General features: G+C 36.5%; 2 protein-coding genes across 3 annotated transcripts; both read right to left on the reverse strand.

The window, feature by feature from the left end:
* Positions 1-24: 24 nt before the first annotated feature.
* Positions 25-7,553, reverse strand: sephs1 (selenophosphate synthetase 1). Its single transcript, XM_024282417.2, has 10 exons — positions 7,379-7,553; positions 5,243-5,366; positions 5,014-5,110; positions 4,813-4,916; positions 4,609-4,716; positions 3,754-3,908; positions 3,580-3,670; positions 3,400-3,499; positions 2,711-2,923; positions 25-1,183 (listed from the first exon to the last, which is right to left on the reverse strand). Exons 2-10 carry the CDS (start codon positions 5,336-5,338, stop codon positions 969-971), a joined length of 1,179 nt encoding a protein of 392 aa, XP_024138185.1. The 5' UTR covers positions 5,339-5,366; positions 7,379-7,553; the 3' UTR covers positions 25-968.
* Positions 7,554-9,594: 2,041 nt separating this feature from the next.
* bend7 (BEN domain containing 7) lies at positions 9,595-13,515 on the reverse strand. 2 transcript variants are annotated; one of them, XM_024282415.2, is made up of 8 exons: positions 13,179-13,515; positions 12,356-12,709; positions 12,085-12,201; positions 11,684-12,009; positions 11,274-11,381; positions 10,559-10,676; positions 10,359-10,472; positions 9,595-10,237 (listed from the first exon to the last, which is right to left on the reverse strand). In XM_024282415.2, the coding sequence occupies exons 1-8, from the start codon at positions 13,243-13,245 to the stop codon at positions 10,179-10,181; spliced, it is 1,263 nt and encodes a 420-aa protein (XP_024138183.1). In that variant the 5' UTR covers positions 13,246-13,515; the 3' UTR covers positions 9,595-10,178. The 2 variants fall into 2 exon arrangements, with proteins under 2 accessions (XP_024138183.1, XP_036068350.1); XM_036212457.1 differs by lacking the exon at positions 11,274-11,381.
* Positions 13,516-13,997: the final 482 nt, after the last annotated feature.

A 13,997-nucleotide genomic window follows, 5' to 3' on the forward strand; every position in this document is an offset into this window, starting at 1 on the left:
ATCAGAAATGAAAACCCAGATAAATCATGTCATATAAGAGGAGTTTATTTTAAGAGGTGCGATGGAAATGAAATTCTAACATTTACAGAAGTGTCAGATTGTTCAGCTGTAGGATAAAGAAAAATGATCTAGCTGTGATGAGTTGGAAGTTTAATTTAGCAAATAAAACGCTGCATGTCCCAAACAGCTCCTATAGTAGAGCATTAGCTACATCCATGACAGAAGTTCATCTTTTACAATGAAAAGTCTCATTCTGTGGCCTCACACATTGGGAATGCAGGTAGTGTATGATCTGAGCAAATTAAAAATCAGAGTTTGCATATAGATGATCCACTGCAGCTCTAAACAGTGAAAAAAACCCATCTTTAAATGTAGTATTTATTAGTTTACGCGGGGATGATACAAAAATGTCAACATAATATAAAAAAAGAAAAAAAAAAGCCATTCTGGTCACACTATGTCTTTCAAGGCATCACTTACAGCAATGAACTAAAACTAGGCTTTCAAACTGTACAAAGTGTGTGGACGACAAACAAAAACACGTAAACACGGCGTGCTTGTTTGACCAAAGCAACTTTAAAAGAGACGAGCAAGAAAGACCTCCTAAGATTCAAAATGAATCAACAGTATCAGATTATTGTCTTCATCAATGTTCTCTAAACAGAAGGTGCCTGTCAATCAAGCACATTTAACGAAACTGAACAGACATAAAAGGCAAATGGATTCAGGCATAATGTAGTTCCTGCCAATTACTTATGGGGGCGCTGCAGGCTGAGTCCACTGAGGATGCCACCTGCACTGGAGCCACTGTGTGGCGCTGTTTCCACACTGATTCAGCCCAACCCAGTCTTTGTTGAGTACTGACTATTTTGTAAATATATTTCAACACTAGGAGGATTTTGTAGTTGGGTTTAAAATCCGTCAACGGAGCTTAGGGGTTTCGGGTCTGTGATGCAGCACAGCGAGGATTAGGATGTTGCGCCGGGAGTGGGGTTGACATTCTGCGTGGCCGCTTGGGGCGCCACCTCTATAATTCGGGGCTTGTCAATGATGCGAGCGGTGCGGTTTCCTTTCTCTACGATCCCGATGATCCACGCTTGGTGCCCCTCTCCGTATTTTGGGGACTTGATCTCGGCGCAGAAACGGGCGGCCTGCTCCCGCGGCAGACAGATCAACAAGCCCCCTACACAAAAACAAAAACAGTTTGTTAAAACAGACTTTTCAAAGAACTACCTAGTTTTCTCTAGTTTCTAACAGTGAATGTCACTTCTTTTTATTGAGTCGTGGACATGACAAAATAAAAAACATTTTTTTTCCTACAAATTCATCATTTGTGGTCATAAATTTGTTTTTTTAGTCACAAATGAACATATTGTGGGCAACATTTAGCATTTTCTGGGCACAAATTAGTACTTTAGTTTAATCAATTCCGAATCCAACAACTAATGTATTGCCATAAAATACTAATTTGTCTGCAGAAAATGCTAATTGATCATTTATATGCCTAAAATGCTAATTTGTGCCCATAAACTGCTAATTTGTGCCCATAAAATATTATTTGTGCCCAAAAAAGGCTAATTCCTACTTTATGTGCCAAAAAAGCTCATTTGTCCACAAAATCCTAATTTGTGCTCATACAATGCTTATCTGTGCCTTCAAAATGCTATTTTGTGCACACAAATTGTTAACTAATGTGCCAAAAATGCTCATTTGTGCCCATGAAATTCTCATATCTTTGCCCACAAAATATTAATTTGTGCAAATTGATGTTCCCAAAATGCTTATTTGTGTCCCCAAATTATTAATTTTCAGGGATTTTTTTTTAAAGTGTCATGTCCAGGTTATGTATTTTCAAACCAATCCCAAAACAATTTGTGACTCCATTAAATGTCAGGACATTAAAAAAAAAAAAAAGTTGTGTTTACATGTTCTCACAACTCACCGTTTCATGCATTTGCAATTTTGTCAGGGTAGTTTTTGTGCAACAACAAAAAAATGAGCTGTTGTAAAAAATCCAGTGGCCTGGAAAATTTCTAGAAGTCTCTACGAAAAAAACTAGCGTGCATCGATGCTCCCTAGATGGCCAAATTTAGACCACAATGCATTGTGTTGGAACATTTATTTGGAAAAAAAAAATTAAGTAAATGTCTTTTTTTTTTAATAATAAATTGATTGAAGTTTTCATCATAAGAACAGAATTTCAAGTAGTTCTTGTAAAACGTTCTTTTTTTTGTTTCTAATTTTACAAATGTCATATTTGCCATTAAAAAAACGAAGTAGTGAGCATCTTCAATGGCCTTTTTTCTTTATGTGTGCTCCAAAGAACTGAACAAAGTGAATCATTTTTTTCAATGACATAATAGAAACAGTTGAGCAGCACTTTTGTATTCTGCTGCAGCAAAGAATTGTTAGAACATTATCGTTTTTTTATGGTGAAAAGATGTTGAATCTGTGGTTTCTACTTTAGAGGAGACAATAAAGAAGCACTGAGGTTCCTTTCCTCCTCATATGAGTGAAAGGTTTCTTCTAATAAAATAACTTAAACCTACATCTTAAAATGTAAAACTTTTATAATCATAAAAAAAGTAGGAATGCTTTATACAAAAACCAGCTTTGTGACTAAAGTCAACATTATTCTGGCCAACTCTGTGGAGCTTAAACTGAAAAAGAAGGCAAACAGAATAAAAGACAGAACCATGTGACCGCACACCTGATGTTTCGGGGCAGGTGCCATGCATGAGTCCAAACATGTTCCCGCAGGCCTTGGAAACAGCAGCCATCTTGGCAAGAACTGGGAGGTTGTGGATGACAAATGAGACCTCGCTGCGCTGCTGTCGAGCCAACGTCTGAGCGTGTCCCAGGATGCCGAAGCCGGTGATGTCGGTGGCGGCATGGGCGTTGAAAGTGTGCATGAGGCCAGCAGCTGCAACGGGAAAGGAATGGTTCTGTAATTACGGAACATTACAGACATTTTACATTTAATGGTAAAAAAAAAAAAAAAGTTTTTATATTTTGTACAAATTTAACAAATCAACAGTTAAAGCTTAAAACAATAACAATTCAGTTCAGTCTTTTAGAAAATGCAAAAAAATATTATATTTTTTACCTTTCATTATTTTTTACAGAAAATGTAAAAAACTATAACAGATACTTTGTTGCATTTTAATCAGAATTTGAAATGTAATATATGTGTGTGCAGTATGTATAAGTGCAAATATGTCCTTGTCTTGATTTTTCAATCCGTTCATTAACTAATATCTCAAATAAATTCACATATTTTTATTGCCTTTTTTCTTGAAATTTCATGAAATAAACCAATTGATTAAAATATGTGTGGGCTGCTGTGGTCAAAAAAATCTGCTAAAAACTAAATCGAGGTCGCATCACTGATTGTTTTACCCGTCCTGTTGAGCCGAGCCATGTTCATCATGGCTTCATGGTAGGCTAGCTCCACATCTTCCTGGGTTACCACCAGCTTGATTTTATTCCATTTTTCAGGCTAGGAAGAAGGACAAAAAAATTCAATCAATCAATCTTTATTGACATCCTCAGAAACAATGATTATTATTGCACACGTACAATATCTAACCACTGGTGGACCGCTACAGCCACTTGTGTTCCAAGAGGTTTGGTCAACACCAAAACATCTCCTGGCACGGCGTTATCTGGCCTGAAAAAAACAAAAGCAAACATTTCCATGAGGGTTTACTCCTAACCAGGAAAAACACAATACTAGGAAGCAAAAACCTTTACATGATAAACTCGTTGGGCTGACAGACTGTTGTTGCAACTCCTCCCATCACGACCCAGGGATTGAGAACTGTTTGACCTCCTGTTACAGATGTGCCCGCCTCCTCCGACGCGTCCTTAAACCCCTGAATGATCAGTGGGATGACTTTGTCTCTTTCCTTAAAACACAAAGGGTTGTGAGAAAAGATACTGAATATATTTAATACTTGTTATTTTTATAAACATAGATCAGCCCGGCCCTCTTTAAACTGATGTTGCAGCTATGACTAAAGGTCAGTTGAGGTGAGCCTGGAGCGCCATTTTAACACAGGGGGTCGAAAGCGAACAATGCAAAACTTTTGTGGTGCATGCTCAGATTTGAGCAAGTCAGATCTGCCGTGGCTAATCGAAGAAAAACTTTAGTGACATCATGCAATCGAGAAATGCAGACTATTAAGAGGAATCTTTGACACCAAAACATATCATGATCATAAAAATCTGTATTAAAAAATAAAGAGTTTAAATTAGTATTTTTACTGCACGGCCACAAAAACAGAAACATAAAAAGCTGATGTGTTTTTATCACTTTTGCATTTTTCTCTATATTCATTTTTTAAGCAATTATTTCAACTTATTTAGTAACTTTGTTTAATTTTTTGTGTGCATTTCAGACATTACTAGCAGAAAAATAATTTACTTTTAATAAGAAAACTGTTAATGTCCTTGAATTAAACCTTTTACTTCTAAAACATTAAACTCATTTCTGAATGTCTCAACGTTTAGGTGTAAATATTAGAAGAGGATAGTGAATAAACACCGTTGTCATAAATAAAGTTAACCTCCGTTTCTCAGAAACCTGATCTACAGGAAGTCTCTTACCTTCTCCGACATTTTGTTGCTGACTCCCAGAAGCATCAGCATGTTATCACATTCTGTTACTCCCATGGCGTAAAGGTCACTTAGAACATTGGCACAAGCAATTCTCCCCTAAAAAAAAAATAAATAAATAAAAAGGAGTGTTATAAGACAACAGAGCCAGAGATGTAGCCAGTCAATCATTCTGGATAAAGATGAGGTCAGTACCATCATGTAGGGGTCATCTACAATAGGATAGATGTAATCTGTTGTTTGGACGAGGGAAAGACCACCATGTCTGAGAGGAATCACACATGTGTCCATTCCTATGCCTGCAACAACAACAAATAAGAAGGTGTTGTGAGACATTACAACACATTTATAAGCTTGAAATGATTTAAATCCTCATTTAATAGCAAAAGATTTTACCTAATCGGGGCATAACTGCCCCCAGAAACTGTTCATCCTCTTGATAATGGTTTTCCTGTAAGCTTTCTAGCAACTTCTGTAACACATCTTGGGGAACCTGTGGTCAGTTAAAAAATAAAAATAAAAAATGGACCCAAATTACTATGCACTTCAGTCAAATCCTTTGAGCAAAAAAGCTATAAACTCAGACAAACTCTAACCAAAGCAGATTTTGATGTAGACGTCTTACCTTGCAGCCTGTGCCTTTGAGCTCAGTGAAGCGTGTCAGCCTGAAGTTTTTGTCCAGGTCATAGCTTTCGGGGTTAAAAGACTCCCTCACGGACATGTCTGAAATAAATTCTGGGTCCTCGCCACTAAAACCACATCAGTAACAACATGTACACACACAGGAACAGCTTTTAGAAACAATTCTGAGTGTCAAAACACTACAAGTTGACAGATCACACAGTAGTGGCAAAATATTCAACAAAAAAACATCAACTCAAACAGAAGCTTAAAAGTTCTTTATTAATTTCAGAAAAAAGTAAATTAAAAAGCATACGACATATTTGTACCGATGAGACAACAATGCAGTAAATCCTGGATTGACATTGTTTGTACCAGGAAACAATCAGGAAGTTATTAGTGTTTTGATGCTTTAGTCATTAAAAAAATAAAATAAAGCAGTAATTATGTCATTTTTGACAAATAATTTCTCATTATTTGTCATCTTAAGTCTTCTTTGTCCAAAAGTCTCAGCAAATAAAATGTTTGCAGGCATTTAAGATTTAAAATAAAGATTTATTTAAGAATGAACAAAATAAGTACTTCTACTTTTACATCCATGTCACTCCTGTTCCTAAAATCCTTTTTTCCTGTTGTGGTTTAATACAGCTAATTAGTTTGTCAAAAACATTTTTTAGATATTTCTTTTAGCTTCTTACAAATCTTAATTTATGTACAATTTAAAAGAAACCACAAAACAGAGACATATAAGGAGTGTCACACATGAAAGCTCAATTATTCAAATCATCAACAATTGTCAAAATTATTGAAATATGGACATTATGGCAACACTTATCTGGTCCATTTGTCACATATGAAAAGTTAAATTGGTTTAATGGCAAAATGATAGTTTTCAAAGTATTTATAAAGTAAGCTTTTGTAACCAAAAACTTAGAATATTGTTTAGCACGCATGTATTACAAGGAAACAGTAGAACGACAAAAACTATTCAATTTCAATTTCTACCATTTTGAATTAATCTGACAAAAAATAAATGATTTTTAAAAATCTATTATTAAACAAATGTACTTTAGCTGTGGAAAATTATGTGTTCGTTCATTGCTATAGATTGAACCGAATAAACGTAGAATTTTAATAAAACGACAAGTTATTCAATACAAAAGTGGTTTATGGCTCTAGAAAACTACAAACAGTTGGTTAAAATGAAAACCAATCCATAGTTGTGATTAATCGATTGATAAATCGAGCCTTCTAGTCTACAGAACTTCGAATGGTGGTTAAAACATTTTACGACAGTTTGGCAGTTTTGGTTTGCTACTAAACAAATCGACTGTACTTGTGCGCAACCGTTAACAATGGGAAATATATATAAAATAAATAAAAAAAATATGCACAATAATTCATATTTTTATGATATCCACCAACAGCTACGTATTACTTTCTTTAAGTAGTACAGTAGAGTAAGTTGCTCCATTGATTTGAGGACTAGGGTTGTGTTCAAGAGACACACATGATCCCACGTTCATTCAACCCCTACGGCAGAAAGAAAAAAAAGAACCTTCACCCTCAATGCACATGGTGTGCCATTTTATATAGTATGGTGTTTTTATGCTCTGCTTTAGATCATGTACCGACAGTGACATTTGCGGTTTTTGTTTATGTTTGTAGAGGGGCAGTTTTTCGTAGTAGCTAAAGCTAGCAAACGCAGATCCATGCAAGCGGCGATGACCAAAAGCAATTGGTTGCAACAACAATCAACTGCCGCTCCAGAGAGCGACCTGACTGCATCTGAAAACACGCCGTCCTCACACCGATACTGATCAAATCATGGGATGTGGCGTTGTAAATCAAAACACCATCCCCTTGCACATGTAAGTTTAAAAAAAAGTTGCCGTTGACCGCCGAACAAAAATGTCGGCGGCGGAAAAAATTAACCCCTTCCTGTCCCTCGCCATGCGATGAGTGCAAGATCCGAGTTAGTATCAACAGAAAAACGTCCTGCGAGCCATTTGTCCAAAGTCTGTGTTGATATAGTACATTATGAATGTTTAGATTTCGCCTCGATGCAATTCTAGGACCAAAGCGTAACAATATTCGTGCAACATTTCCCCTTTAATTGCTATGAGCAGTTTATCCTTACCAGCTTCAGGTTAGCGGTGGATCCCGACACAAGAGCGGGGACGACACCAGAATGCATTCAGGCCAAATTTAGGTGTCCTAGAAGAAAGCCTGATTCAAAATTGCCTAATTTTTCTGTTGTGTTTGTTACGACTACGTTAAAATATGTTAGAATTTGTTATCGTAAACATATTCTGTGCTTCTAACTGCTTATGGTAAATTTTATTGATAAGAAATAAAAATTGTTTCGGAATCTGAAAAGGAAAATACCTAGATAGCAAAGGGTCCTGTGCTTGCACAGTGGCGCCTTCAACATCCCCTTTAAGGAGCTAAAGGGTCTGGCAACAAATTTTATACAACGGAGTGTACCTTTAATTGAACGGTTTCCCTCCTTTTTCACCATCGACAAACTATTTAGACAGCACTGTGATCATTGTTGTTTGTTGCATACTTGTATTAAATTCAGAAAGGATGCAAGCTAAATAAAATATACAAGTTGATACACAACCGAAAACGAGACAGAAAAAACCCTAAAGCCCATTAGCTTGTTGTCATATTAATTTAATTTTAAAAACAGTTGTTTTATTATCATTTCTGTGGTGTCCACTCACAGAAATTCATATACCATTGTTTAAATTCAGAATCTCTGTTTTGAAATTAATTTTTCTTTTAGCCAAATTCCACATCCTACATAAATCTAATATACTCAGATAAAGCATTATTGACCTCTTTTCATTTGTGAAAAATATAGTGAACTTCTCAAAAATCTAAAAAAAAAAGAAAAATGAAGCTGTTAAAGCTTGGAATTTATTTGAAGAATATAGTCTAAACAACTGGTGGTACACTGAACTTTCTCTATCAACATGTAATTTACTCAAATGTGCTCTGTAATTATCTTATTTCTCATACTTTCTATCCCCCACTCCCCCCACACAATATTCATTCTCTTTGTATTCTTATGGTCATATGAATAGAAGTAAAGTTTTGTTGGAAATAGTAAAAAATTTAAAAAAAGGAAATAGGGGTTGTATTAAGCTGTATACACAATATACATCAGCTCTTGGGAAAAAGTAGTACACTTGTAGTGTATTTTATGAAGTTACTCATTCTCAAAAGAAAAGACAATACTTGCTACTCTTGAAGTATAACAATTCTACAATAGATTATGTCCATATAGTACAGGAAGTAAATTCTTCTCCAAACTAAATTGGGACATTTTAAGTTTACAATATATGGATGGTCTACAAAAAAGTAAACATCAAGTATACTACTTCCCTTCTTGCATTGACTAAGTATACTTATAGTATACTTTTGGCTAGGGGAGGCTATACTCAGTGACCTAGGAATCTCAGTAATTGGTCCAAATAATAGAATCGATGTGTCAACAACTGCATATGATTTTTTTATACTTATTTTAGCAAAACTTTCAGCCAATGTTTATGGATGTTCAAAAAGACCTGCCCCATATCCTAGGAGAGTAAAATTCATTTATCTATTTATCTGAAATGTACTTCTACACAATAAGTCTTTTTTTATTTTTATTTATTTTGGTTTAGGTAATTTCTGTGATGTTTTCTGTTTTGCCTTTTTTTTGCTTTTATCCTAGAATAATAGCTGAAAGTGTTACTGTTCACTTAAAAAGACAGAAGAAAACCATGTATCTTAATAATAGTGGATAAAGCATAAATAAGGGATGTGGGTCACTGTAGTTGTATATAAATAAAATTTATGATTTTTATTGAAGGTTAAATAATCTATAACATGGAGTTCTAGCCTACTTTTTCTTTTCACAGAGACACTAGCTTTCTTTTTATAAGATGAATTATCCTGTAAGCAGGAAGTAAACACTAGTACATATAATGTAAAGATTTACTGTATAAACTGATAACCCTATCAATCTTAAAGTAAAGAAAAAGTCTGCCCAAATCATATTACTTCCCAGAATAAAATAATTTGGATCTTAAACTGCACACTACACACACTGAACTATTACTGATTAATAAACAATTTAATATAAAACTCACTTTTTGTAGAATAAATAAAGTTTGTACCAAAGGAGCACTTTGTTTTGATCCATTCTAGTAATAACATAAAACAAGGGAAGGATGGGAAACAACTCCCATATTCTCAAAAACAAAAATGGGTTTGATGGGTTAAAATTTGTGGCATAAAACCTTAAAAGCATTAAAGACCATGAATGCTCAACAGTGTGTAATGTGATAAGAATAGAGACAGAAATGGTTTCTTTATTTATTTTAATCCTCCTGTTATTTTTGTTGCATTCACTGCACATGGATGTTTGCAACAGAACAAAGTCAATATTTTGTTTGCTAGAGGAATAAAAAGCTGATAGTAACCAGTCAATCAATCGGTCATGTTCACTGCCGTCTGTTCCACATCTATGGTGGTGTTGTTATGATCACAGCCTTTAAAAGAAAGAAAAATGTCACAGCGTACTTTTGGCAGACAGATCTCATGTGAAGCTGCTGCTTCAGAGCCGCACATCGTCACGGATGAAAGGTGAAAGCGAGGGAACCGTGCATGGTGTGAAGATTATTAGCTGACATTTTGGTAAGCTCCATGAAAAAGTCAAATGTCATCATGACAGCATGATAAAGACCCGTGAGCCAAGGAGTGAGCTGGCAACACCATGTGTTTGGTGGCTGAGAAGCCCAGAGAGGTGAGGCCATGGAGTGTCCAGACGGCAACCGATGGAAAGATGGAGAAAGGTGATGCGCCGGTGTGAGAGGAAAGGGACAGGTAAAAATCTTTAAAGCAAACAATCTAGAAAGTGTAAGAGACTGTCATAACTGTTCATAGTTTCATATGAGGTTAATACTTGTGGACGGTCCATTGGGGTTTTCCTCTGTCTCTGCTGCATCTGAGGAATCAAGGAAACAGCACTTAGAAGAATCATCACCTGTATAAAAGGCAAATAAGCCAATAAAGGAAGGACAAGTTTAACATTTAAAATAAAGGTGTGCACAAAAGTAGCAGCAGACCTCTTTTTAGCCTCCTTCTGGCTAGTTTAATCTGGTCTTGAAGAATCTGCACCCAGTCTCGAGGTCCAGGCAACTTCTCTATTTTATGTTCAGTGCAGTATTTCTCTGTAAACACTAAATGTGATAAAAGTTTCTTTAGAGATAGCACAAAAATAAAAAATAAAATAAACGGAGAGATTTTGGGTCCATCCCTTTCTTACCTTTAATGGCTCCAACAATGTTCTGGTCCAGTCCTTTTCTGTTATCATTGAGCCCTCTCTTCCTTTTACCGTTTGGCAACGAGTTAGCCAGAGTAACATCATTAAAAAAGGCGCAGACCTAAAAAACAAAAACATACCAATTTTCAATATCTTCTATTTTTTAGAGACCCATGAAAATGTTATTTGTGTATTTCGATGTTCTAGTTGCATTTTTCTGATAATGGACAACTAAAATTGAATTCCTGAATATATCTTTATTCAAATTGTTATGAATCAGGACCAGATAAAATAAAAAATGCAGTTTGATAAAGAGATAATTTGTCAGGTAGAAAATATGCTGGATGGGCCTCAAGCCCCCAATTCCAAACTCGGGAAAAGGGGGCGGGGTTTCTCCTGCTCTCAACTCAGAGGCAAATTTCTAATGAACTACTGCCTCACTGCAGAAATTATATCCTACAAAAGTTGTAAAACCTTATGTTGCATTCAGTACTTTTTATGCTTCATGAAAATAAAAATAAAAATAAATTAAGAGAGAACGAAAGAAAACAACCATTTTTATTTAATCAACTGGGAACACATATAAAATAGCTCAAAAGACGATCAGGGGATCTTCTTAACAGTTAGAGGCTGGGTGTTTTTTGATTTAAAAATATAAATAATATATTAGAAAATACAATTTACAAAAACGAGGGCTCAGAATTTGCTGTATGCGCACCAGTTTGCGGAATAGGAGACTGCCAGAGCGGGTGTAGTTGACCAGGATGGAATCTAGCTGAGCTTTAGATATAAACACATCGTATTCCTCCGCAAGACGGACCTCGCTCTGTGACAGAATACAAGATTAGTTATTCTAAAATGAAACAGAGATGATTAGAACTAAACAGTGTTTAAAAAAAGAAGTCAAAAGAAACAATATATTGTAAAATAATGCATGTGTATCAGAAAGAAGCCATGGCATTTTGCTTGGAATATGTTAAGTCTTTAAATAAATTTTAGGTTATGTGTTCAGAGACACTTATGTTAAGAAAAATCTAATTTTTGTAGTATTTAAGAAAGTTGTGCAACACTTTGAAATTAAATTAACACAATCAATACTTTTAAAGAAACTTTGATTTGAGTTTTTACCTCTGATGCCTGAGGTTCTCTTGGTTGGTTTGAGGAAGTATTGTGAACTTTGCTCACTATCCCTGAGTCTTTCTGTTGTGAAACATCAGGGGAAATGGAATTCATGTTGAGCACCAGTGAGTCCAGTTTCTCACACTCTTCCCTCCTTCCAGATTCTGCTGGTGATGCAGCTTGAAGTGCTGAACTTTCCACAGAGGCAAGAGCGACTTTTTGACCCCTGGAGTCACTAAGCGGTACCACCTTGTAGTAAGACCTTCTTCTTCTGTGGAGACTGCGCGGAGTGAAGCCCAGGCTAAAGCGGGATATGTCATTCCTTCCAAAGGATGCTACAAATAAAGACAAAAACCTGTTATTCCTTCTTTTTCTGTTTGTCACAGTGGGACTTGGCTACGTTTCTTCACCTTTCTGAGTCTGCATTAGCCTCCTCATGGCACGCAGTTCCTGCAATATAGCCTCCAATGTGCCTTTACAGTTACACATACAGCAGGAGGTTTCTGGAGCTGCAGGCTGGAGCACATCTGGAAATGCAGAGGTAGTTTAGCGTCAAAGCAAACGCTGGCAAAAATAACTTTCTGACTGGAAAAATGCTTGAATTTAGTACATTTTAAAATGTCTACTTCATCAGTAATTGTAATATTATTTCTCTAACGGAAGGGGTTTTGACCATTTTACCATTTTGTTCATTGGTTTTGCTCAAATCCTTTGTTTTGTTGACAATCCTGAGGGATCTGTAGCGGGTGCTGTACTGGCCACAGTGTGGACCGTTTGGGACCGGCACAGGTGGGGACAACACAGAGGGTTCTGAGTGTCCAGTCGACACCCAGCTGTTGCCTTGACGGTCATCTGGTACCACAGACGGGACCGGAGGCTGCTGAACCCAACTGAGATGCTTATCCTGGGAGTCATTTGTTGTGCTGTCACGGTCTGCTCCAACACGCTTATACACCCGGCCGGTCTTGTCCCTCAGAATCCTCATCATTCCTGTGATTTGCCTCTTGATCTCCACGCCTTCGTCTTCCAGCCAAACTGCATTTAGGAAGAATGGGTGCAGAAATGGGAAAGTGACACATCTATGCTGGGGATCATGCCATTGCATCCTTTCTTTTGCCATCCTTGCTGCTGGAATTTAGCACACATGAAGAATTGTCTGCAATAAAACAAAAATGATGCTGATTGAACTTGTGCAAAAGGGCGTGCAATAACTGTCAACAAAAGCCCCCCCCCCTCTTTCCCATCTCATGTAGAAACCACCACCTGTAGGTTGTATGAAGCAGTTGTGAGAGAGGCTGCAGCTTCAACAAAGGTGAACATCCTCCTGTTCTGGTGTGCAACAGATTTTTTTTTTTTTGTCACGATCTTCATTGAAGCTGAAGATTTGAACCCTCCAAACCCAGACATGCCGTGGCTGTCGCTTTTGTTTACGCACGCGATGGCACACAGCAGCAGACACGCAGCCAGACGGACGCGCGTCTCCTGCATCCATTCATCCTTTTACCTTCATCATCTGCCACCAGTTTGAAGCTTTGTGACTTCCTCCTTCTCCTTCTTTCTCCTAACTCCATCGTTTTCCTGCAGGTTGAGCCGAAAAACGCCGTTCAGAGCGACCAGGGACCGAAACCTCTCCGTCCGACTGCCTTATTAAATCAGTTCAATCTCCTCTCTGTCTGCGCCTCCGATCCTTTGACCAGCACAATCTCAGTCTAAAAAAAGAATAATACTGTTGAGAAGATCCTTGCTCCTTAACGTGACACTGGTCCTCCCTTTGGTCATGTAAATGAATTGATGATTTTAATATTAAGAATTCGTTACATATCTCTTTGCGCCACCTGATGGCATGTTTCATTAAAAAGGTCGGCACATTGCCGGTCACTTACAGACAACGTTTGAACAAAGACAGTATAAATCTAAATTGCTTATAATTTCTTTGCCCCAACTAAACTACATGGGTTAAACAGTGGAAATGCAATTAAAATTGAGAATTTAATTGAAGACCAAAGATTTGACATCTGTATGGAGCAGATAAAGGACTCAAAATTTGTGTGCATTTGAGGAATAAAGCTAAACAATAATAATAATAATAATAATAATAATAATAATAATAATAACAACATTTAAATAAATAGTGAATGAATAGTCTGTTTTTACTCTTCCACCAATTTTATAAATGAATAAATGAATGAATAAATAAATAGGCCTACATATATATGTATAAAGTATCCTCAATGATCGCTTCGGTTGAATTAAAGTTTCCTGAACTCATCCTGCAGATTATGACATCATGTGTTTCAAATTGAGCTGAAAAATTACAGTCTTA

This window comes from Oryzias melastigma, linkage group LG6, assembly GCF_002922805.2.
Source record: "Oryzias melastigma strain HK-1 linkage group LG6, ASM292280v2, whole genome shotgun sequence".
In the NCBI taxonomy this organism is placed as follows: Eukaryota; Metazoa; Chordata; class Actinopteri; order Beloniformes; family Adrianichthyidae; genus Oryzias; species Oryzias melastigma.

Coding starts and splice junctions, on each gene's coding strand:
- sephs1 (XM_024282417.2), bottom strand. CDS start 5,338: ATGTCCGTGAGGGAGTCTTTTAACCCCGAAAGCTATGACCTGGACAAA. Junction 2,924..3,399: donor GGCTCGGCTCAACAGGACGG/GTAAAACAATCA, acceptor TTCCCGTTGCAG/CTGCTGGCCTCATGCACACT. Junction 1,184..2,710: donor CACCTGCCCCGAAACATCAG/GTGTGCGGTCAC, acceptor GTTTTTGTGTAG/GGGGCTTGTTGATCTGTCTG.
- bend7 (XM_024282415.2), bottom strand. CDS start 13,245: ATGGAGTTAGGAGAAAGAAGGAGAAGGAGGAAGTCACAAAGCTTCAAA. Junction 11,382..11,683: donor GAGAACCTCAGGCATCAGAG/GTAAAAACTCAA, acceptor ATTCTGTCACAG/AGCGAGGTCCGTCTTGCGGA. Junction 10,677..11,273: donor GTCTCCTATTCCGCAAACTG/GTGCGCATACAG, acceptor TTTGTTTTTTAG/GTCTGCGCCTTTTTTAATGA.